Source organism: Apteryx rowi, unplaced genomic scaffold (assembly GCF_003343035.1).
Source record: "Apteryx rowi isolate R43461 unplaced genomic scaffold, aptRow1 scaffold_62, whole genome shotgun sequence".
Lineage (NCBI taxonomy): Eukaryota > Metazoa > Chordata > Aves > Apterygiformes > Apterygidae > Apteryx > Apteryx rowi.
This window is the reverse complement of record NW_020450894.1, coordinates 2,176,704-2,202,724: the sequence shown is the minus strand read 5'-3', so window position 1 is coordinate 2,202,724 and position 26,021 is coordinate 2,176,704. Positions and strand designations below refer to the sequence as shown.

The window sequence follows — 26,021 nt, the reverse complement described above, 5'->3', positions numbered from 1 at the left end:
AAGTGTTCTTATAAATTCTCCTATGCATCTATATTCCATATTGTGGGTATCCTTTTTCACAAAACTGCTAATTCTCAAAAGCTGCAGCAGACAGAGCCTAGGGTGTCTAATAGGCTATTCATAAAAGAATGGAAAGGCCTTCCTACATTTCTGTTTAAAACAGCATAAACCCAACAGGTGTCAGGTTTTGCCTCAAGGAGCAAACCAGCAGACTAGATACTCTGGAGGCTTTGAATGTTCGATTCCTCAAAGTGGCCCTGAAGAACGGTACTGCTGGTACCTGGAAGAGGCCAGACTGAATAGAGTACCCTCCCTCGTTGTTTTGGTGGGACCACAACTTTCAAAGCAGCCACAGCTTTTCACATACTTTACCACAATATACCAGACAATGGTTTCCTGAAGTTGGAGTTAAGAGAGAAATTTAACATACTTTCCTTTTATGGTCAATTTTCTTACAGCAGAATCATCTAACTGAAGTGCTTACTCCAGCATCTGATAATGCCTCTCGCCCCTACCAATGCCTGTCCCATATTCCACACCTCAACCCCCTGATCATTTTCCTCATGTTTTGTGAGCAAAAGCCTGTAGCACATACAGTGAACCTATGGGAACAGCACAAGACACATGGAACTGCACATGTGAGTAAAGCTGTTTAGAATTTTTTTTTTTTAATAAAAAAATCTATACCTCTGTTTCTAAAAACATTAGTGATGTTGCCAAAGTTTTTCAGAAGCCAGAACTCTGGACTTGGTTGCTGTGCACAAGGCTGGGGCCAAAATGTGGCAGGGTAAATAGACTCATAGTGACTCACTCGCATCATTATACCGGCATCTTCCATGAAGAGACAGTTACTCATGCTAGAAGTTGTTGGACACAGCGTTCTTTCTCTTCTCCTTTCCCTTCCCCTCCCAGCTCATATAGATGCTCATTTTGTCTAATTAGATGAACATTTATCTCCTGACAGGACAGAGCTGGCAATACTACAATCACCCTTCCCTCCATCTCTATTTAACCAGAGATAGTTGAAAGGAAGTGATTGCAGGCAAGTGAAGTCCTATTTCTCTGGCTCTCGCTGCCATAGGCGATCAATTTGGAGCAAAGGCTCCATCTTGAAAATGTCAAACAGAATGAAAAAAGATAAAAATCAAAAATGATCAAGTCCGCTCCAACCATTTCTCTGGGTCCAGATGCTCCCCTGGGTTGTTCAAGCACAGCTGACAGCACAGCTAGAGGAGTATCTTCTTCCTGAGCTGACTGGTGCCAGGGGGTCCCTCAGCCTCAAATTAATTACCCCTTACCCACTCCTGCAGTTCAGAAAAAAGTGCTGGAGCATCAGTCCTGCCCAGTTTGAAAAAAGCTGTGGGCTGCACACTGCTGGAGTCCTCCCTCCTCTGCTCCCCCTGGATCACAAGCAAGGCACCAACACTCCTTCCCTGTCCCACACAGTTTGCTTCCCTGCACCAGGGAAGCAAAATAACTGCCACTAAAATAAAGAGATGTCAAAGGGCAGAAGTGGCTTCAGCTGAAGCATAAGTAGTATTTCAGAGCATGGCTAGCCTCAAGCCTGGAAGAGGTGTTTTCTTCAGTAGTGTGACCAGACACTCCAGTTGGACCTTGCCTGTCCCTCTGAAATTTGCCAGGATGCCATTTTGTCAGTTTTTCATTAAGACACAGGGGTTTTCCTTCTCGCACTACAGACCTGGGAAACTACCCATGGCAAGACAGGAGGCCTGGGCCCAGCTCCTTTATCATCTGGCGTAACACTTGGTGAAAGGGAAATCCTGAACAGGAAATTATTCAGAGGAAAATAATGGCCTTGTTAACTTGGAAACACTATTTTGCCTCAGGACTAGCAGTGGATGAAACTAGTCTGGGGGGTACAGAAATACATCCGCTGTTAAGACAGGGACTAAAATTACAGAGACTGTCTGAAGGGACTTACAGTGGTACCTGACCCTGTGGCTACTCCATTCCAAAGGCTTTCTAAAGTGAGAACATCCTCTTCAACCAAAACACTATTTGAAATGATTGCCATTACCCTTGTCTTTTAGAGCAGAGAGGTTTTACAGGAAAACAGCAAGCCCTGAGTACCTTTAACTCTACACCAGAAAGAGCCATACAGGTTCAGTTTGTTCTCAAATGCAGCAGCCTCCAGACCGTCCAGCGGCCAACCCCATATGTATCAAACACTCATCATTGCACCTACCTGCTCCAGAAGGAAAACAACAACAACAAAAAAGCGAGAGCTTCAGCAGAGTATTTGTCTCCTTCCCTGTCTTTATAGAGATAGAACTGAAGTGTGAATCTGGCTATCTACATCTACCTACACTTCTCTGACTCATGAGATAGCAAGAAAATAGAAAATCTGGGTCAGAAATATGCATGCACACCCACACACCCAGTGTACCTTCCCCAGGGAGGAAATAAACAGCCTCACCCTGAAAGCACTTCACACCAAATCAGATATGTAAATGTGTGAGCTCAGTGTGTCTAGACTGCCACTTTGGAGACTGCCAAATGCACTACTGAAGGCTCCCGTCAGCTGCTGATACACCACACTCTCCCACAAACTTGGTGTTATGGGAAGGGATGCACACACCAAGGGACAAGATGTAATTGCCAATATGCCTGGCCACATTAAATTGTGAGAAAATACAAACTCAGCCTCAGAATAACTCTTCACCTGAATCATTGCTGAGATAAAGATGAATTTAAGACAATAATTCCTATGTTAATTAGTGAGATTTCCAGAGGGTGGGTACAGGAAAGTTGTCATTGCTCATAGCAGTAAGGAAGGCAAGATCCAAAGCACACATACGTAGCCAATAGCATAAACCAAAGATTCCTTCTACTGTCCTCTGAACCCTAACAGAAGATGAGCTTTCTGCAAGCTCAGTATTCCTTTTATCTGTCAGGTCAAAATTAAAGCATGTATTTATCCACACACCCTTGAAAACAGTTCAGAAATATTATCAAGAGGTTCTCTTGATTTAGTAAGATCCTCTAGAACTTCCTTAATACTTTACCAGGTTTAACCAGGCAGGTCTACATTCACCAATGACCAAGTCTCAAACCAGATCTGAACCTGGCAATTCAGAATGTCAACTATATCATTAAGCCTTCTCACCAGAGCGTAAAAGGACCTTTCAAAGCAACAGTCACATAAAGCAGGAGTGGAACGTGGACCGGAAGTCCTGGAAACACCAGAGATCTTGCTTGTTTCTCATGAACAGTTTGGGCAGTAGTTTCTCACTACTGCCTTTCAAGATTTTGCATCAGAATCAACAGCTCTTCAAAGCTGGCAGGAGTTGAGAGATGCTAATTGCTTACACAAAGACAGAAGACTTCAGAACATCTGACAGCCCCCATGACTGTGTAGTAACAAACAGAACTTGCAGCAGCATCTTTCTTGTGAAATCCTATCTCTTCCATTTTGCTAGTGAAAACCTTTTTCCAGCTTCAAAATCATAAAAAGGAAAAGCTCAAAAGCCAGCCATACATCAAGGCAGTTTCATCCCTGTCAGATCTCCTTGTTTCAGTAGACGTTACTAGTTGGTAACCACCAGCTAGAGTTATCACTAAGGGCTAAGCTACTTCCCTGTGCCTTAAAGGCTCTAGATCTTCAAAGCAGAGTGATGCCACTCTCACTCAGGAGCCGCAGGCAGCAGGACAACGTATTCTACAATAAAAGCCACCAATGAATTCTGCTGGAAGCAGAAATCTCAGCAGCAGTGTGAACTGCTTGAGAACACACTCAAATACAGAGAATTCTATTGAATTTAAAAAAATAGGACATTGATTTTGTTATTCATTTTGGTATTTAACTCAGTACCGATCTTGGTATGTGAATGCTTCTTCCCCACCACCACTTTTTCATGCTTCGTCAGACTTTCTAGTCAACGGTGGAAATGCACCTAAACATAGGTCATAAGAGCAAATCAGTCCATCTGCTACAAAGACTAATGGTACGAGAAGATGGCTCTAAGTGGCCTACCTACACCAAAGCCTCTGTTCTCATCTGTTAGTGGGTACTTCCCCTAGTCCGCACATGAGGAGAAAGGAGAAGGAGGCCAGCAACACTTACGCAAGGCATGCCACTCATCCTGGCGGATTGTCTTGGTGATGTTGTAGGTGAGGTTCTTGGGAATGGTCGCTGAGGAGTAGTGGTACTTGATGTATGTGCACCGCTCAATTGCTCCTAGGAAGGGCAAAAAGCAGAGGAGAGAAAGTGCTGTTAAACAAAGGCAGCATGTTTCCCCAGCTGTAGACCAGATGGACTTAACAACCAAAAGCAAAGGCTGAGAGCAAAACAATCCCTACTGTCAACCCACTGTGACAGCCAGTGCTGTCTGTGGCCCACAACAGATACCTGCCCCACGGACACAAGCTACATGTACAGTAAATTCATACAAACTTACGATACATTAAAGGCTTCACAGTATTTGCCCAAGTGTCTGCTATCACGAGATATACACATGGTAAGTCACCCCTTCTTTCATTTCTTCCTTGGACTATGAGCTAACAGCACGCATACTAGCACATACCTCACAGAAACTGTAAGTTCCCATCCTATTTTACCCTGTAGTAATGTATCTCACTGCCTGCGCTCCAGGAGATACACAAAGCACACATCTTTGATCTTTCTTTCAGTAATAAAAAGCACAGCACAGCAGACAATTTATATTTATAAAGAATGATTTTCCAGACCCCCTTCCATGCCACAGAGAAGCAAGACAAACAGAAGCATATATGACAGGTTATGGTACGTCTCTAAGGTACCCAGACACTTTCATAGCAGGCTGTTTTGGGGACCCCCCCCCCAAACAAAAAACCTCAGCCTGCAACAGGAATGCCTAGAATTGGCAACCTTTTCCCCCCCCATAGGCAGGATTTCATCTACATTCTACGAAAAAAAGCATCATGTGCTGCTACTCTGTTTTCTGGTCACTTCATTACATTCTCTTTTCATAGCCACTTTCCTTCCTCTGCAATAATTCTGCCTCCAAAACCTGATCTCCTGGCATCTCTGTAGTTAATGTCCTTAAAGGAATGGGTTTGGCATAGCCAGAGTCTTTCCACAAATCCCATCCTAGCAAAGTTTTGCACCTGGTCAGAAACCTGCAAGAGCAACCTTTCTTCCCTTGGTGCAAAGACAGTAAGGTTTCCTACATCCCTTTTGCCAGCATCCTCACTAACATTGGCCATGTTAGACACTCACTAAGCAGTCAGGATCACATTCAAAGCTTATGAAAGTCAGTTTTGCATTAATAGTAAGATACTTTGGATCAGGTCTTTAATAAAAAAAAGCAGGCATCCTTAAAGTGATATACCAAGAGGTAAGTAGAGAGCCTGAACTGAAAAGTGTCAGGAGCCCTATATCTGCAGCTCCAAGGGATTAAATGTTTTGATGCCTCTAGAAATACAGGTTTCTGCCTCAGCTTGTAAAACAGTACTTAGCATGAACTTAGATAATACACCATCAATTCAGTGTGTGTGTATGGGGGGGGGGGGGGAAACAGGCAACAAAATTATTAGTTACATCCCAGTCCGCTAGCATCTTCCAAAGTCAATGCAGTACAAACATTTGAGGTCCTCATTGTTTGCTTCTCTTAAGCATTCTTCACATTCTGCCTTTGACAGCAATTAGATTAGACAAAGCCAAATATTATAGGGGGAAAAGGCAAAATATTTACATATGCATCCGCCTGCCCTGACAGCGTGATGGGCTTCTGTGCGAGTCTGCACCATCTGGGCACCAAATGTACGCCCAGAATTAAAGTTTCAAACCCAGAATAGTATTTAAAAAAAGAAACCCAGTGTGGAGAGCACTTTAAACCCCCCACATACACACACTCCCCCAAAATTGCAACCTTCACAGTAATGAACTTAATGTCTTCATATTGGTTTTCCTACCTCCTTTTGTTCAGCTGCTTTCATGATTCAGAACCATTGGCAAGAAGATGGAAAATGCTTATTTGTCAGAAAATAATCCTTAAGTTATCAGATACCTGCCCAGAGAAAAGATTTATCTAGAATAGAAGACAGGAACAAAGAGCCAAGATTCAAAATAAGAGTGTAGAGAAAGGAGGAAGGAAAAAATATATATAATATATATATATATATATATATCCTATTCCATTTGATAGGATTTCTTAAACAAAATAATCAGCAGAAAGCACCTCCTCTGACATGGGAAGACACTAATTTCTAGCAAGGTCCATAGAACTTTCCATTCTTACTACCAGTACTGTTAGCAACACAGAAGACTCTTCACTATCTCACATCAAAACCTTATGCACAAAAGAGATTATGGTCTGAATTCAGGTCATTATCATATACATATAACTTCAGGCTTATGCTTACATTCCATAACTTTAATACAACTTAAGTACATGTTTAAAGTCTGTCCAGGACTAAGAGTACAAATGCAGCAGCAATAGCTCAACAATAGTTGAGGTACAGGCATATTTGAATGGTAAATTCCATGATTATCTCCTTTCCAGCCACAGCATTCCCCCCCACACACACACACAACCTTCCCACCTCTGCACAAAATGCTGACTAGTAGCAAATAAGCATCATGACTCTAACCAAGAGCCTGCGAGGGTCAGGAGGGAAAGTGTTTTTCAGGGCACATGGTCAGACACCTTCCACTTTCCCCTCTACTTTTCTCCAAAATAACAGGGGTGGCCACAGGGCTCACTGAACAGGGCTGATCAGAGCTCTGAAGCAGTACAGAGGATCCACCTGTACCTGAGAATTTTTTCAGATCCTTGTCTAACACAGGGAAACAGTCCCCCAGGTCAGACAGAAAACAGTTCTCCGGGTTTTTCATCCTCCTCTGAAGCATTAAGCATAGATTCACTGCTGGAATGGGTAATTCTAATGAATTTCTTAGTGTTACAGGACTCAAAACTACAGTCTAATCCAAGCTACTGGGCTCAAAGGGATAAATGGGTTAAATGTAACAGTCTATGACACACCAAAGGACAGCCTACCTGATCCGATAGGCCCTTTTGGCTTTAGACTATTAAACTCTCCTGTGAACGCAGAGTAATACACTCCGGAGAATGCAGTTCAGGGTATTTTAGAGCTGTCTGTTAACTTCCAGCACTTTGATTACTTCAGACTCTAGAAAACAAGCAACCGCCAAAAAGAACATGCAGTCACCTTTGTCTACACGACCACTGTTGATAGGGGAAGCAGACAGGCTGCTACTGGGAACCTCAAACTTGCGATGGCCTAAATTGACATAAGGCTTATGATTGCTTGGGATTTAAGTGTGAGCCCCTGATCTAAACCTGCTCTCACACATGTAGAGGACCAACTCCGATGAGTTAATGCAACTCCATTAGTGTATATCTGGCTAGAGGGGAGAATTAGCTTTTGAAACTTACAGAAAAGGCTTTCATTAGCCTGGGTCTGCCAGTAAAATAAATAAATAAATAAAATCAGCAAAAGGATGAGTCTATAGTGCATTTTCACACTTCATGACATTTCCCTATTGCCCTGCAGAAAAGTATGGCTTTGAGAAAACTAGTTTCAAGCCCCCCAAGCATCCAGTTCTGGAGTTCCCAGGGAAAACAGAGATAGTCACTGTGGCACAGATCAGAACTACAGGTCTCCTAGACAGTCCTCTAACTTACGGAGGTGACTCCAGCCTTCAACCCTAGCTTGAAGAGACCAAATCCAGCTGCAACTTAGTGAGCTCTGCACTTAGCTCAACTGACTGGGAACAGTGTTGGTAGAGCAAATCAGTGAGCAGGTCTTTTTGCACGCACAGCTGTAGCAAAAGTATCATACGACTGGCCACAAGAAACATGAAGTAACCACAGAGCCACTCCACTGACAGGTGCAGTATATTCTATGTTGCTCCCACAGAAAGGAAAAGTTTACTCAAAGTCCTAAAACTGGCTGATGTCCTCAGATGAAGTGCCAGAAAAGGGATCAGCAGGAATGAGGAACTAGAAATGCTCAGAGCAAAACTCTGCTGTGCTGCACTGGCGTCAGCACAGCTGCTCACATACTGGGGAGGATTAGGCATCTGTAACTCAGCGGTTGGCATCCCCCATTCCAGCAAAGTTCAGATGCCAAGTAAAACTGAAATAAGAAGAGTAGAGTTAGCATCATCCAGAGCAGCTAAGTATTCTCTGCATTGACCATGCCTTTCCTCTTACTGATCCACCTACCTGCTCAGTTCCCCTCCTGTAGCTTTTCTGCTCCATGCTATCACCTTGTATAGTATTTCCCTCTCATCTCCATTACAAGGAAAAAAAAAAAATCCTTAAACTGTGCTATAGCAGGAACATCACCTGAAAACCTCGAGCAATTCCTTTCTATTCCCTTTTCATAACTATCCAAGTATTCTGATCTTAGTGCAGTTGCCAGTGAAACTTTGTTCCCACTGCATAACTAAGGCTGGGACTGCTACTCCTAGTAGTGAGACCTCAAACTGGCTAGTGATGGAGGTGATCAAACTGTTCTCCCACTGTAGGCTGAACAGGGTTGAGACCAATTACAAAGGAAGATCAAACAGCTGGTATCCATAAAGTTTGCCCACTGGACAAACACAGCAAGAATTTTGGGGGCAACTTTCATTATCAATACCCCTTCTCTTTAAAATTTCAAAGCATATCCTCAGCTCTTTCAGACTGTTCCAAGAAAGTTTTAACCCATGGTAATTTGAAAAACAGCATGAAAATTCAAAAACTCATCAGAGTATTGGTCACATCAGTCCTAAAATTTTTACTTCAGAAGGGCCTAGAGGAATTTGCCCTGTGAAGACAGCTTGACTTTTGCAAAGGTGGTTGTCAAGTTTCAGAAATTTACACCATCACTGTGATCATACAGTTTAGCCTTTGGCCTGATGCAGACCAACTCATCTGAGAGGTGGCAACAGAAAGTAGGGCTTCAGAGGCGGTCTTTCATGAAAGTGGTAGTCTGCAGGAGCAGTAAGATAAGTGTCAGTTTTATCACATCAGATTCAGCCCATGCTGAAGGAAAGGCTATTTATATGGTATCTATGATTTGCACTCTCCTTCTGCCACATGAGGCTACAAGATTTCCCTTCCCCCCTGCCCCCACCCCATCTTTCAGGGCAGCACATTGTAGATCCATCCCTAAGAGCCAGGTATGGATTAGCCCAGCACCTACTGATGAGTTACTTTCAGCAGCTGGAGGGCTCATAGCTACACAAGTTTGCCCTGCCCTAAGACTCTTTGCTGCAAACCTCAGGTAAGAGCCAGCAGGAATCAGACAGCCTCAGGGAGCCAGCAGCTCATTTATTCTGGATGAACTATGGCAGTCATTCAAAACTTCATAACAGACCAGCACTGACATGACAGAAGAGCCTTGGTTTCTGTAATGTGCAAAGATCTGAAACCAGCTGATGCCCATTCTTCTCTTGTAGTATGTACAATGATTTCTTAGAAGGAACCAGCTGCAAAGCTATAATTTGTTTTATTATGTTTCTTGCCAAGGCTTTTGACATTGTGAGCTTCCTCTAAAAGACTGACATAGATGTTCTGAGACTTTGCCACCTCCAGGCAGCTTTTCCTTCTTCTGTGTTGTAGATACCTCTGGATGAACTGTTCACAGCAAACAATTTATTCCACAAAATTCACCCTTTGTGCTAGCTCTAATTTTTACAAATCTGTTTTTGAGAATCACTCTACAAACATTTCCCGGTTAAAAAATCTTAGCCTCTGGCTTGCTAACTGCATTAACTGCATGTATTTGCTATTCATTTGAGAAACTGCTTTCTGCATGAGAGACTGCCTTAAACCCATGGTTTGGTTACTGTTCCCTCATTGGCTGACTACAACCACACTAGACAGACGGAGGACATAGTGTGGTCATTTAGCCTCTGGTTCTCTGAGGACAATGAAACAATTTGTAGAATATGGACAACAGAGAACATTTAAAGTTTTTCTCAGCATAACATTTCAGTCAGGTTTTCAGGGGCTGTAATTCAATTTAGGACTAGGATCAGGTTACACAAAGCAATTGTACGTGGCATACGCACCTGTTAGGGCTCAATCCTAAGAGTCTTCACTCCACTGGAAAAAGTTTATTGTTAAACTGTGCTAACATTTTATACCACCTCCATTCAGCCATACTGGCCATTCGGGCTGGCACAATTTAAGAAATGCTTGTCCTGAGCTGTATGTCCTGCCCTCAGTGTCTTAAATCATTTTGTATGAATCACCAGAACTCATCTGTAGGCATCCTTAATATAGGCAAGGTTGTTGCAGCTTCAGCATGCATTAACTGGTCAAACTAAACCCTGGAGGAAGGTAGGAGAAATTAGGCTCTACCTTGACAAGCTGCTACAACAGAATTGCAATCCAATATGCTGATTAGTTAATGAACTCATGATGAGTAACAGTATTTTCTTAATGGAGGCAGAGACTACATTAGAAGGCATTGCAACACACTTAACAGAATTATTTCATTACCTCTGGAGTAATACTAACTGTGAAAGTATGTTCATTTTTGCCCAACTATAAATATTTTAGTGCCAAAAATGTAGAAGCATTCTTTTGCATGAACTGTAGAATTATTTTGGTTGGAAGGTCCCTCTAGAGGTCATCTGGCCCAATGCCCTGCTCAAAGCAGGGACAACTTCAAAGTTAAAACCAAATTTAAAGATAGCTCAGGTTGCTCAGGGCCTTGTCCAGTCAAGTTTTAAATACCTCCAAGAAGAGATGCACAACGTCTCTGAACAACTGTTCCAACATTTGACCACTTTCATTATGAGCATTTTTTCCTAATATCTAATCAGGTTTTCCCTTGGTGCCACATGAAAACCCTGAATACTAAAATACCTAAGGGCAAAGGTCTTTAAGAAAAAAAAAATCAAATCTAGAAATAACATGCAAATAACAGCACCTTAATCAACATGTCTGGTGAATATTCATTAACTTATATGCATAAATAGAAGCTAATGTTCTAATTACTGGAGCTCAAGATAGATTTTTCAGCCACAGCATGGGCCAGACTTCAAACAGGAGAAGATAGCTGTTTCTGGCTGGCTCTGGCATCATCCTGAATCGGGGTTCAGCTGGCTCTGCCAGCAGGGCTTGTTGCTATTTGTCCTAGTTTAAGTGGAACAACTTCTGCTACTGGCTGCTGCTTGCTGAGGGCTGCAAGGAAATTTGGCTAGTGTCTCCTTTCAGTTGAGATATGCTTTGGCTAAGCTGCTGGCCCCAGCTGCTACTTTTACAAGTGGGTGGAGGCAGCAGCAGCTTTCTTTCACCATTTACAAGCTCCTGTAGTCTCAGAGAGGAATGTGACAGAGCCCCTTCCCCATTTACAGATCCAAGAGTCCCATATGGTGGAGGACAAGTACATCTATGCTAGTACTTAGCTTGCATCACGAGTGCACTTCTGAAAATGCTGTCCTGATCTTGTCTGCTTACCATGTTTTGGTTCATAACATGTGCTGTAAGACCATGCAATGGACTAGATTCTTCACAAATGAAACTAAATTAGAAAATGATATCCAACTGCTAATGGGAATTCAACTCACAGAACCAGAGCACAGATAGTCTGAAGTAACCCTGCCAAAAGCATGCAGAAGGAATCTGATGTTCATATCAGATCCTCATCACCAATTGTTTATATGTTTTTTATTATCCCCCTACACTGTCCCACACTATTTGCATATCACCTATGCTGGGTGCTATGTCTCTACAGTTAAAATCATCCTAGTAAGGGCTGCCAAAGGAAATTCAGCCCTAAGTGACCATAACTCTAGAAAAGCAGTCTGAAGGGACTCTTCATCCACCTAGAATGTTGATCTCCCAGGCTGGAGAAGCATATGGAGCAATCACAGTGACACAAGCAGTACCACAGCAAGAGGCACAGAACTGCAGTCAAGTTCTGTAGAGCTGCAACTCCTTTCCTCCTAATGCAGTGGAAGTGGTGAGGTCCCCAGTTTCCTAACATGCTCACACCAGCCATGCTCACAAATATAGGCAAACAGTGGATGTTTTTTGTTCAAAGCTGATTTGAAAAATTGGGGCCAAAGGGCAGGCTTCAACAAAAACAGGAAAAAAAATTGACTCCAGATCAATTGGGAAGTTTTGCATAAAACAAGACTTATTTGCAGCTGGTTTTGACACTTTAAAATTTCAAAAAACTTCAGTTAAACACCAGAAAAGCTTATTTGGAGAATTCTGGAACATTGACATTTTTCTTAATTATATTTTTCCAGCTGAAATTGTCTGCCATGTTAGATCAAGTTTCACAAGTAGTTCTGCTCCCTTGCAAACTATCTGCTTAGGAACTAATTTTCTACTTTAAAAGAGACAGTTCAGACAACTATATGTACTATAGATGCCTAGTATGGTTGTAAATACATTCATAACTTCATTGCAGGGTGAAATGCAAAAAGCCTGCCAGAATGTCAGTGGCTAAGGGATATTTCAATAACTAGATCTCTGAAGTGTGTTACCAGAAGTTGCTTTTTGCATGTGGGTGTCTTGCTGACCACCAGAAAACACAGTGACCACCACAAGTTCCAACATACTCATAAGATAACAGCATCCTTCATTTTACCTAGAGGAAAAGCTCCCTTGTATTCACTGTAAGTTGTCAGCCACTGAAAGGATGAGATATTCATAAGATAAATATTCCATCCCTGAAATGGCACATACCCAGCAAGTGCATTACCAAAATGTATGTCTCAGATTTTCATTAGGAAAGTGAGCAAGGATTTCTTTGGAGTGATGAGTAGGACCTTTCTGCTCTTTTCTCCCACTTCTCCTTTACGGTCCAGCTCATTTCATTTCCAGATAAAGATTCTCAGTACTGCAGCTTAAGAAAATTTGCTAGACAATGGTCAGCTGGCAAAGAAGTCTTCAAAAAACCCAGTGTAAACAAATAGCAGGGGAAGTCATATCTATACTCTATCCAGACAGAAATGGGCTGCTAGATAACAATATGCCATTCCCATCCTTCCCATGTCATCTGGCATGAAAACCTGCCAGATCACTTTTTCAGTAGTGATCCATTAGATCATACATGAAAAAAAAAAAAAAAAATCAAACTGCACATGTAATAGAGGCAATCCATGAAGCTTAGGGATCTACACACACCCCCACACAGCTTTTTCATACGTGGGCTGTTGGGTGATCAGACTCCACACAAGGACTTCTAAATGAGTTGTCTTCTTTCAAACTAGAACACCTACATTTTTGTTTCAGTTTCTGTGTTTCCACACTGAAATGTCTAAATTTCCTTTACAACCACCATGTGAGTAAAGATAGAGGTGCAGACGTGCATGCATGCACTAAGTAGACAGCTAAATTTTCAGAGTAGAGGGAAGAGGAAAAAGTGCCTGAACAGCTTTTGCCAGGCCTGTTCCCTACATGCTCCATGCATATCTTGCAAACGGCAGCTTGCTTAAAGCATTCAGCTGGCAGAAGGATAAATATTCCACCCATGATGATAAGAGAATCCAAGTATGAGACCAAAAGCTGAATTTGCATTGGAAAATGATGAGCTCACACTTTCCCTCCAGGGACCAAGAAAAAGGGGGCTGGCAAGGAAGCTGGAGCAAGAGGATGGTTATGAAACACTTTTTTTTTATTTCAGCTATTAATAACAGTCTCCAAGCCACAGGGCACTTGAGAGGAGGAAGGCATCTCCTTGCTTCTATTAATCTTTTTGTCCACCTATTTGCATTAGGCTGGCCACAGGGGAGAGGGAAGCAGAGCACAAACGAAAAGTTAAGGAGGTTAAAAGGGCTGAAAAATATTTGCTCCTATTTGTTTGAGACAGAAATTAAATGATCAATAAAAAGTCACTGAGACAGCAAATACCAGTTAAAAATTCACTGACAGCCCAAGAGCTCACAGAACAAAGCAAAATCTCAACACCACTGCCTAGCCAAAGAAAACACACAGCAAAGCCTATGCCACAGACAGGTTTCTCTAGGAGTACCAAACGGAAAGCTACCATCATTGGTTTATGAAACTATATCATTCCATAAGTCCTTTCTATCAACAGCAATGATTACTATCAGCTTCAGTCAGAAAAATGATTACAGGTTAAGGTTTCTCCCAATTTCTTAGTACCTACACACAATCCCTTTACCTGTTGAACTCTGTTCAGACCTTCCCACATCAGTATCCCAGGACAGATCGTCCTCTTGTTCATATTGATTTTATACTAAAGTACACCTAATTCCAGTAGAATTATTGCAAGATACTGCTATGAAACTTGATATTCATTGAGTCAGCTATGAAAACTATTTCAAAGGGATGTCTAGAAAACAGGATCCCAGACAGCCCCCCCCCCAAAAAAAGAAAAAAAACAAAGAGCAGGAATAGATCCACTGATATTGCTAACTCCAGTGAGGATCTGTGATCCCATGCAGTGAAGTCTAAGGATGCCTGTCTCTGTACCTTGGAAAGCTATTTTATATGCTGCTCCACAAAGCAAGCATGCCTTCTATGCAACGTACTCCTCCTTACCTGCTAAAGTGAAGGGGACATAAGCCCTTCTCTGTCTCTATACTGTTAGTTTGCGGCTGGCTCCACAAATTAATTGCCAAGCTGGAGAAAATGCTTGGCAACTGTTCTTGCAGCATTTAAATCTAGTGTTTAAACAGCAGAAATCACAACATTACAAAGAATCATTCAGACGCTCTGCATCCCACATTAGGGAACTATAGCGTGCATTAATGTCTCAGCTCATCTCCCAAAAGATCACACTTAGTCTCAGCCTCCTTCAGCACCCTAAAGTAGTCTCTCTCAAGAGGATCACTTTCCTGAAAAAGGAATTTGTTGACTATGCAATATGCCTGCATGACAATGTCTTCACAGGATTTTGTCCCCCAGCTGCTCTTGAGGGAAATTCCACAGGTTTCACTTGAGCATAAGTTGTAGTGGGGAAAAGAGAGAGGAGAATGAAGTTCTTCCAGGTTTCATATGTTAGGTACTCACAGGAATCAGACTAAGGAGACTAGTTTTTAGAAGAACTTTTTGATTTTTCCAATATCTTAAGAACTGACACATGAGAAAAAAAATATTTTGCTTATATGCCAAAGTTAAGATAGATAGTTTCCAAACTCATGATTATAGCCATGTAAAAGGTGGCTTAGTTCGTACTAAACATTCAGGAAGTACAATGCTGTTAGCAAAAGGTAACTATGGAAAACCAGAGGATCAGAGGATGGCATTTCCAAAATAACTATAGCTGGCAACTAGCATACCAAAGAAATAGGCGTAGAAAGAATTCAGCATCAACTTTTCAGCAAGGTGTTTTTTCCCCCATTCATAAGAATAGAGTATGGGGGAAACCAGGCACTATGCCCATAAACTGCTCTTTCAAAGTACTATGCACTGGGCCTGTAGCCTCCTTTGCTGATAAGCCAGACTGACTGTTCATGTCCCATTCTCCCCCCAAGAGTCTACCAGACCTTTAAAACCACAAACCAAAGACTGATAATATTCTCTCTTTGGTTGAAAGACTTCTTTCATAAGTGTCCTTACCTTCTGGATTCCCTAAAATTCACTACCATTCTTTGCTCATTCTGTCCCAATTCTAGTTATTTTAATAAGTGTTAGGGCAGTGTTGTTGAGAGGCATTTTCAAGACATCATTTAGTCAGAGAAGAGTATTTCCCCGACAGAGGTACCCTACAGCTAAATGTATATGCACTGTGAACTAGAAGACAAGATCATTCCCAAGAAGGGAGCAGAGTCTCTCTATCAAGCTGATAACATCACTTGTCCCATGAGCTCTAGAAACTGAATCTCTACTCAGATCATACAGCCTGATGGACACACTCAAGCTACTTTGAAATAAACCCTGGAATTGTTTACTGGTGAGTAGAGACCATGAAATTATAAAGGTGGTCTGTAAAAGGACTCCAAGGTAAGGAGTAGTTTCATGTTTTGATCACACTGTTTCCCTGTAAAGCCATTCTCTGAACTACCCTTGCAGAAATCATTCATTAACCAGTGAGTTGACATCACTAACTGATAAGGATGCTGTCTTTCTTTGTAAAGCAGCATGCATTCAGAGGTATAAAAGGCTTCACAGCCGACTACCCTTTCCTTACAAGGCCATTTGTTCCACTACTGTTGCTGAGTCACTGTCATATATGAGGGCTTGAATCAAAATAAAGGCCTTGATAAATTAAATGTCACATAGATATTTAAAAAGTGGTAGTTCCTTCCTTGAAGAGTCAAGTTTAAACTGAATGGTACAACTAGAGTTGAAGGGAGCAGAAGGTAAAGATGGTGGTAAAAGGTCAGGCAACTACACTGTGAAATCCAAGACAAGCCAAAGCACAACTTGGTCATTCTAAGACCTGTGAACCACAGATGTTGTTAATCTCTCTGCAACTGTCTGAAATCCTAAGTGGTCTCTTCTTGCAGGTTGAAATAATCCTTGAAGGATTCGAAATAAGAAAGGTCTGTGAATATGATCAAAAAAGTATCTCTCCAAATGACTGGACTGTGCCCTTATCTATCCAACAATGAGCTTTGCAATACCATCATAAGCCCTTGAGTCCAGAAGGCTTAGATATTGAGAGTGCCTCTTACCAAAAGTGAATTATCATAGCATTTGCTCCTAGCAGAAAGTTTTGGCTGCACTCACAAATGTATTCAAGTCAGCAATTCAGGGCTAGTTTCTCAACACTACTACAGATACTTTGCACCAAGTGAGCAACACAAGTGTTTCAGAATGGGTAAAAGCAATGAAAGATAACTGCCCTTGTATGGAGATTGCTCTAGCCAAGCTCCAGAGGCAACTAGCCTCCGAGTGTGTTAGCCAAGGTAAGGCTTCTTCAAGGTTTGCGGCATTATTTTATGACATAAGATATGCCATTTAATATAGAAATCAAGAGTAGCATAAACCAGCCCAGGTTATTTCACAGAACAGCAAAACAAAGTGTAGAGAAAACCCAAAGCAGCTGGAATAGTATCTACTAATTTTAAAATGCCAAAAAAGTACAAGTTAAAAACCTCAAGTGACAGCCTAGACTCAGAGCTGGGGTATATTTAACTGTAGAGACTGTTATGGGATAAGAATTTCTCTCATTCAGTAGGCAGGTGCCTACTGCTGGGCCAGCGCAGCCTGGGGAACAGACTGGGCTTTTGCTGCTGTGAGGTTTTTTGTTTGTTTGTTTTTCCTCTTTTTCTTCTTTCCTTCAGGGGAGAGGTGGAGGTTTTGTCCTGGGAGGGATGTTGTGGCCTGATGTTCCCTTGCCAATCCAACACTCTTGTCATTTGGTGCAAGTAATCTACCACTTCTTGTACCTTCCTGTCTGAAGCATCAGATCACATTAGAGGGTCACAGTATGAAAATCTCCCACTCATTGCAATGTAAGACATTTTCTGGCTGGCCAGGGCAAGCCAGACTATGCATTTCTGCTGTCTGTCAAGTTAGAAAGCATCTCTTTCTAGAAGGATTTAAGATGCACAAATAGTCATTAGTGAACAGAACTGTATTCATGGTTGCAACAAGCCTTCTCCAAAAGGCACATATCTACCTCTGAAAACATGTGTCACTATCCATCTTGTCCCACAGTCCCTACATCTAAAAGCTCAGCAGGCTCCCAGTGGGGCTTTATAGACCTAAATGTTGTTCATCCCTTGATCATTCAAGAACTTGCTTATGATCCTCATCCTGACAGGGAGGCAGAAAGGAAGGGACCAGAAAGGAAAGCAGTTCCTAGCACTGTTTTCCAGGTACAGAATAGCCCTTAAAGTCCACACTGGAACTTCACTCATTTATATCATTGCTTTACATTTGGAGGAAAGGGGTTAAGGAAGTGGGCTTTGACTCAGACACTTTTAATCTTTGCTCTTAGTCCGAGTTGTAATAAATGCTTGTCTCAGTAGCATCTGATAGCACCAAATGGGACAGAGGTGCTCCTGAGGCAGAATGCTTTATAATATATTGAACAGAATCTATGCCCTGGAGAACTTGTGTTGTTCCTGTTTTGTACCATCCACTCCCATCTAATTGCTAATTCTGTTTAAAATGTCAAAATGAATCTTTAGCTGTAATGTTTGATTTTAGAAGTTATTTAGTTTTGATTCAGCATCCTATGTGCTTCTGAATTCCTATTTATCTGTACAATTAATTCTGAATTCAAGTGGCTTTATTATAAACTGTTGCATTGTATTAAGTCTGTACTTACTATTCTAATTACTCTGTAGCAATACCTTGGACTTGCGCAATTTTTTTTCGTAAGATATCAGAGCATTTAATAAAGACAGTATAACTGGCCTGTATTAAGCTACATGCTTTCAAAAAAGACATCAGATCTTCATTACCCACTTCTGCATGCTAGCTTGTAGACAATGCAATTGCTTGCATTAAGTCTAAACACAAACCTTATTCCATCATTAAAGTAACTGCAAGTTATTTAAGAGACATCAAACCTATTTTCCCCTCCAAACATCCTAATTAAAGTAGTAAAAACAATGGACAGCAAGTAGTCTCTGCTCTTCCATGTCAAAGTAGGGACCAGCAACTTACTACAATATGGAATTCCTACATTAAAAAAAAAAAAAAAAAATCACAGCATGGCTTAGGAAAAGGACTGAGCAGATGCTAACCTCTTCTCTTTTTTCAGGGGCTGTGTTCAGCATCTCAGAGGCTCTAAAGGCATGAGGCTTCAACTCACTGACTGCAGTACCAGGTGAAGAAGATCCAGGATGATTCTTAACATACCCCCAGTGGGCCATCAGCCATTCTGATGAAGGGTACAAAGAGAACACATCAACTTAATGGAAAACATATTCTTTGGAAAACATCCAAACTTAGGAAAATATGCCATTAGCTTTGCTCTTATCCCCTGGGGTTTTGCAATATTGGGTTTAATTACAACAACTGTGACAAGAAGTCATAGTAAGGAGAGATGGCTGCAAGCTGATCTTACTGAGAGATTCCAGCCACTGGGGTAAGAGCCAAATGCAGCACTAGGAGGAGACTGCAGTACAGGCTCAATGAGAAAACTATATTCAAATCACTTTCAGCAAAAACATTTAAGCCCAGCACAATTCAAAGGGAACAAGAGATTAAGGTGGCAGGTACATGGCTAGGATTCAGGGTAATACTCCCAGGATGGGAAGACTTTGGAAGGAGAACCAAAATAAAGCTGGTCCCACGCTGCACTAGAAACTCAGTGAGGGTAGACAAATGCCAAGCTCACTGAAAAAAGTTAGTGCCCTGAATTGTCATGCAGTAGACTTTATTGCTGGAATCAGCTAAATAAAGAAGCAACACTATCATGACCTCCTCTAGCAACTTACGAGTAGCACAATGCCCAGAGGAAAGAGCACCCAAGCTTACATGGTTAACAGGATGGGGCTTACAGCACTTGCAGCTATGCAACTGTGCAGAGGGTAGCAAGAAAAAGGGCCTACAAGCACACAGCTCTGAAAGAAGAGGGGAGAGGAATGAAAGACAAAGTAGTCCCACTTCTGCAGTATATTTTTATTGACAACATCCTCTTACAACTTTAACTCACTTTCAAATGTAAAATCCACCACACTTGTAACAGTTTTTCTGATGATATCTGCAGCCAGTAGCTGCTGAATACGGGGATAACCTAGTCAGTTTTGGTAAACTACTCCAATCTTGGGATGCCAAAAACTGAACAACTTGAACTTGCATGAATGTGACCTCATCCACACAATAGAAAAGGTTTTCCCAGGAGCACGCTCAGGGGCAAGACTGCATGTCAGTGCTTCAAAATACATTGCATTAAAGAAAAGATACCTCAGCAATACAGAATCCCAAAGGTTTAATAAGTATTTTTCTAAAATCAGTGAGAGCACAAATGGACCAAAAAGGGAGAATCCCCCAGCTCCTACAAACCAGAATTTTCTAGGTATTACTTCCCACCCTGCAGCAAACTACTTTCTTACAAATAGCTAAGTGATCTGAAGCCCTGTCAGAGATAATATTTATAGCCTTTCAGTTATGGAAGAACAAGGTGGCTATGAAATTACATGACAATAAGCTACCTTTAAAGAAAAATATTCACAGTGGAACCCCATGTTATATGGGCTACATTTAAGAACACTTAGGTTACTACCAAAACAAAGGAGCAGGAGAGAAAATACCTTCATTCTCTATTTAGATTTTCTCCAGACTTTTTGATGTTTTTACTGTATTTCAGCAGTGCTGTGGGAATGCCTAGGAGCTTCAGTCTTGGACCAGGTCCCCATTAGGCCAGGCACTGTAAAAAAATCAAAGTAAAAAATATCCCAATCCCAACTGCTTTACCATTTCAGAAAGATTTCAAGTGTCTCTAAATGCTTCCAATACTACACCTAATAAACTAAACCTTTACCTAGGGCAGGGTTTAAAACAGTGAAGGAAAACAGCTGCATACATTACTATTACTAATGTTCAAGGTCTGAGAAAAGAGATAACCAAGAGAAGTAGTCTCATTATGCTCAAACATATCTATATCTTACCTACCCACAAGAGAGCTTTCCCTTGAGGACAAGCCTGTAATTTTATTATTCATGTCATATTAGTGCAGGAAGCACAGTTTGAAAACATCTTGCTTGTTTAGAGGACTCAGCATCTCATACCCCAAGAGGAAGTGAGAGTAAGTAGATTCTTGGAGTCTCATGGGAAAGTGGTATATGGTCATGTAAGCTACAGACTGCCTCTGCAGCCTTCTTTGAGCCTCACTGCGTTCCTGGGAGATTTAATCTTGAATCTGAAATCACATGCCTTTTCAGTAATGGACTTTGTCCAATTAGTAAATTGAATCCAAGGTTTCTGATCACTCGTAGCCCCAACTCCTCGTCATGAGAAAGTCCAGCAAAATCAGTAGAGGATGTTACTGCAGATGACTACACATGACCCCAGGCAGTTGTGGAGCACTTGAAGCATTTCAGCACTAGACAGCTCAGTAGCTCCTCACTACTGGCACTGCAGAACCAGAGACACAGCTATGCTGCCTCAGGTGACAAGCTGAGCATGCTTTTCTCTTAACTATTTCTCCACACCCGAGAAAGTGAATTTGAGTAATGTCATGTGGTCTTTGTGCATCACATCTGAAGGATGTCATTCTCACTTCTGCAAGAGAGGAGCAAATACCTGTCAGCACAGACACTTAACAGGAGATTTAGCAAGAGTTTTTTGTTTTGGGTTTTTTTTTTTCTCCTTCAGAAGCTATCCTAGACATATAGTCCATTGTTTCTCTCTATTTGGAGAATGCTGATGCCTACTGGATCCCCAGCCTACTGTTAGAAGGGACAAGGATATTCACTAGAGTACCTTGTCAACAAGGGACACCCTCATACCAGCAGGGATAGCAGGATTCCTGAAAGACAGCCACACTGCATCAGAGATGTCAGATAGTCCTGAGCAAGGCCTACAAGCTGCTCACACAGGAGCTGTACTGCTCTGCCACACCATGTAAAAGACAGCAAGATGGATGGGTTTGAGTGCATCTTGCATTAGGGTTAGGGTTCTGCCAGGCTGCCCCAATCAGAAGGAAAGCAGCTGGGAAGTGCAAGTATGCTCCTGCCAGAGGCTCCATACTCTGTCTTGTCAGATAAGACAACTCCTGTGACATGAATTACCTGACCAGAGAAAAATGCAGCATGTTGTGAGGTTGCAAGGTTAAAAAAAGAAAAAAGAAAATGCATACACAGCCATCCCTTCACTGGTTTTGCCTTCAGCTCCTTAGCCCTGCAGTTCACCTCTGTGAACTACAAAAGCCAGCAGATGCCATGGGTTGTTAAAGTCATGAGCATAAGGGACAGGGGAATAGCATCTCCCTATTCCAGGAAAATAAGTTTAGTGTGGACTGCATTACTTGGCATGAACCCACAGCAGATTATTATGAAATGAATTAGCAATAAAAAAATTATGTATAAAATCCTTTTAAAAGAAAAAACAAGCCAAGCTCTAAATTACCATTAAAATTAACTTCCATCGACACTCTGCCAGGGCTGCTGAACTAATGTTCTTTACAGAAGCAGAGTGGATTGTTTGATGATTGAGTGATATGAATCAACATGAACTATTGTGCTAGCTGCTTCATCTGGAGATCAAAGGGTGTTGTTTTAAAGAGAGCAGAAAAAAGCAGCACCATTAGGAGTTCCCCCCCCCCCCCACATCACTCTGGTGTGACTAAACCTCTTCCCTAAGCAGAATTTTTTGTATTTCTTAGGTAACCATCAACCATAAAGGCAAAACAAAAATCCCATTCTGTGAGAATTAAAGCTCTGAAAAGAATAACTCACAGACCACAGACAGCTAAAGCATTATATTACGAAGCTATCACACAGCTAAGCATGGCTGAGTGGCATTCTGGGGAGTGGACACAGCTTGTCCTGGTTTCTTTCCCTGTGGCACTTTGGCAAGAAGTCAAATCTCATTTCAAGGTGATTGCCTGTTTTTTTTCATACATTTAAGTAGTGCTACTAGGTTTCGAGTTTGTAACATCCCTTCTTTCCCAGTCCTCTTCCTCACCAAGTACCAGTTCTTGATATAGCATGATGCTTACATTTTCCTTGGCTTATAAGCCTCTCTGATTTTCTGATCCATGCTAGTAAACTACAGTTGGAGACAGTTCAGCAGCAAGCTAGTTGTGACAACAATGAGCATCAAGGGGGAAATTATATATGACAGAACTTGAACTGCACCAGATACATGTACACAAAAATTCTCAGGAGACTCAAAACACTCCAATCAATACCCTAGACTGAAGTTAATGTCTAGGTACATAGTCCAGGAAGTATTCTGGTGCTTATGACTGTGCCCACATACCTGGGTATTTTGTCTTTCTGACTCACACAGATTAGAATAGGTGCAGTGGCTCCATCTCAAGGTTCATCTACACTGTTTCTCTACACTGACTGCAGGCCCCACTGTAGTAACTGAATTCAAGCGAGTGATCTACTTGGATTTCAAAAGTAGTGAAAGTTACTACAATGCCATCCAAATACGGTATATAAACAAATACATCTACTACAGCCACAGGAAACAGCTTCATTGGATTTGTTAATATTAGCATCCTAATTAGCATCAGAATTATGTCTGAAAGGACTGAGCCACTTAATACCTGAAGTACATCCATTGCCTCCCCCTGCTCATTTTTAAAAAGAAGGATCTACTCCAGTAGCTGTAGCAAAACGAGACTTCACTTGGCTATAGGATGCCCTTCGTATTCTATCCCAAAATACTCTGTAGAAATAAGTAATAGCAGATGGGGAAAGGAGTTAAAGGACAGACAAAACAGGATGAGTATGTTCTATGATGTGCTTTGAAATGCGACAGAAAGTCCGAGTCTGAAAAGGCCCATTCTGATGGCAAGAGCTGCAAAAGAGAAGAATCAATGGGGCAAGAATATCAGCTATGGAAAAATAGTTCAAGAAAGAGAAAAACAAGACCAAATCTAAAAAAAATCCAGGTCTAGTGGTACTTTTCAGTGGAAAACAAGGAGAACAGGCAAAAAATCCTACGTATTTTTCGGATGCAGCTTGAGACATTTATGGCTGGGATTATACAGAGCAGTTGTCTGCAACAGCAAAGGACTAGACTCTGATTCAGCAGCTCTCTCTTGTCCTACACAGAAGTGTCAGGAGAAGAGTGAGTGGGAACGACCCGGATTTCTTGGATGGGGGTGGGGGGGAACACGAGCAACTTTAAAAGTGTCATTTCTCTATGTTCTCTGACAGTGACCATACTACATTACTGGAAGAACTCTTTACTCATCTTTAACATTTTTAAACACATGATCCATCTCAAGCCTCTATTCCTGCATTTCCACCCCTCCCCACCACAGAAGACTACTAGTTCAGTACAACCATTACAGTTAGACTGCCTTGTAGAGAAAAGCACGAAAGAATATTTTAATTAGTATTTTCTCCTGAAAGGTGAAAAATGCTCCTGAAATTACTTTGCCTGGTAATGAACTTCTTCTCCCTTCACTCTACTATAGATCTGGAACAGTGATTCTATTTCATGTATTTGCATTAGTTTAATGTATTGATTTTTTTTAAAGATTTGTTTCCGTCCTGATGAAAGCTAGACAAGATACTACAAGAGGGGGCAGAAGGGAATGCCAACATTAAGGGAAATTGAATTCTCTTACAGTGGCTAAGATAAATTAGTTAAGATGGGTGGGAACCATATCAGTGGAAAAAGATGACCTGAAAATCATTTTATTTTGGAACTGAATTCACTGGTATGATTAGAAAGCACCTGGGAGTAAAATCACTACATTTGACCGTGACCTGGGAACAAGAGAGAATTCAGGGAGAAAGATAAGGGGGCACACGGGAAAAACAGTACGTGGCAGCCAAAGCACACCACCCTTTTGCAACATGAGTAACGAACTAGCTGGTGAAGGCCAGACAGTTTGTTCCAGCTGCACCGCGGAGGAGGGAGCGATACGGAGGTATCACGGTCCACCCCTGACCACAAAGGGTTGCATCCCAAAAAATAATTGCTGCTCACAGACTAACTGTTGACCTATAGTACCCCCAGCCTCATTTTCCCTGCTTACCATATTAGAAATCACGCCCTTTGCTGCATAACGATATGTAAATAAGGGGGGCATACCCCCAACAACCGTGCAAATGGCAATCTGGCCAATGAAGTATGTCTGCCGCACTTCCACATCCCACCTTCAGCAACTATAAAACAGCGGATAGCTCGCTAAAGTTTTTGGAAGGGAAGAAAATTGAACCGCCGACCTGTTCACCGGAGATTGCTGACGAGCGAGCCTCCTTCTCCCTCCCCCAAACAGGGACGCCTCTTTGGTAGGACTTGCGCCTCCGACAAACGTCGGACGTTACCCGGGAAAATGTATTGTTATTGAAAGCGCTTAATTGTTAGTTTGAGCTCATAGAAAGAAAATTTGCAGCAGCAAGTGCATTTATCAACGGCAATTCCGAACCTGTTGTATCTGTCGCTTTAATAAAATCTTATTCTTTTTACTTTGCGAAACTGTCTCAGGGAAAGTCCTCAAACAGGGGGGCTCTGGCAGGCAAACGTAAATTATAAAGATAAGGAAGGGCCTTCCGTCCCTCCCTTTCACGCGACAGACCGATAGAATGTTTCTTGCCCTCTAATAGTAAGATAACACTGCAGTGAAGACTGGCTTTTGGAAGGGAAACAATTGCGTGTAAAATTACTTTACATTTGATGGGTGGATAGTGCAGATGGGATTTGAGCAGCGCTGAGGAGCTGACTCTACATCCTCCCTATGCCCAACTTCTCCCAGGTAAAAGTCAGGGTCCAAGTTCCGTGCTGATCTGCTTCAAGTTCCCTGACAAGCAGCAAGTATTTAAAAGGATGAGGAGGATTCACTCACCTATCATTAAGGCCAACCTCTTCTGTTTCTTGTTTTTCCCCCATACCCATTTCTCCCATACACGCCTTTCAGTATCTCCATTACTTCATCGGCTCTGAACTCTGAGTAAAGCAAAGACCATTTCCATCTTTCAAAGCAGAAATGGCTCACAGATGTGCCAACACCACAGGTTTTTCCACAGGGGTCAGGTTCTGAAGAGGACAATCCTCTGCCAGGTTGGGCAACTGTTCCTCAGCCACCTCAGATGAAAATATCAGCAATTATACCATGTTCTGTGCAGTGCATGTGTGACTCACATTCCTGAGAAGGCACCCAGCAATTACAGAAACAATTAGTTACATCTCTTGTCCTGCTACTCAATAAAGCACATTCCAGTAACACTACCATGTACTTATTAGATGTCTTCCCTTGAAAGATCTCCAGAATGACAAACATTCATTAATCACCACAATTTACCTGTAAGATACTGAATTACTTGAACTACATCAAATAGGTGAGCAGAGACACAGAGCTCTCTGCTCTAGACAGCTCTAGGACAACTTTATGCTGCTCTGTTGACACAGTGCCAACTTGCCATGAACCATCCCAGGCCCAAAAGTGCTATTTTTCTTGTAGAAATCATACTTTGGCCCATTGCATCCCTGCATTTGTCAATCATCCCAAAAGTTTCAGCCAGGAGAAAAGAAGGAAGACCTAGGCATACA

General features: G+C 41.9%; 1 protein-coding gene across 1 annotated transcript in view; it reads right to left on the bottom strand.

The window, feature by feature from the left end:
- TMEM178B (transmembrane protein 178B) overlaps window positions 1-26,021 on the bottom strand; it is a 221,730-nt gene that overhangs the window by 153,675 nt on the left and 42,034 nt on the right. Inside the window, exon 2 of the mRNA XM_026083950.1 lies at window positions 4,085-4,198. Coding sequence (XP_025939735.1) covers window positions 4,085-4,198 — 114 coding nt within the window. The remainder of the gene's footprint in view (window positions 1-4,084; window positions 4,199-26,021) is intronic.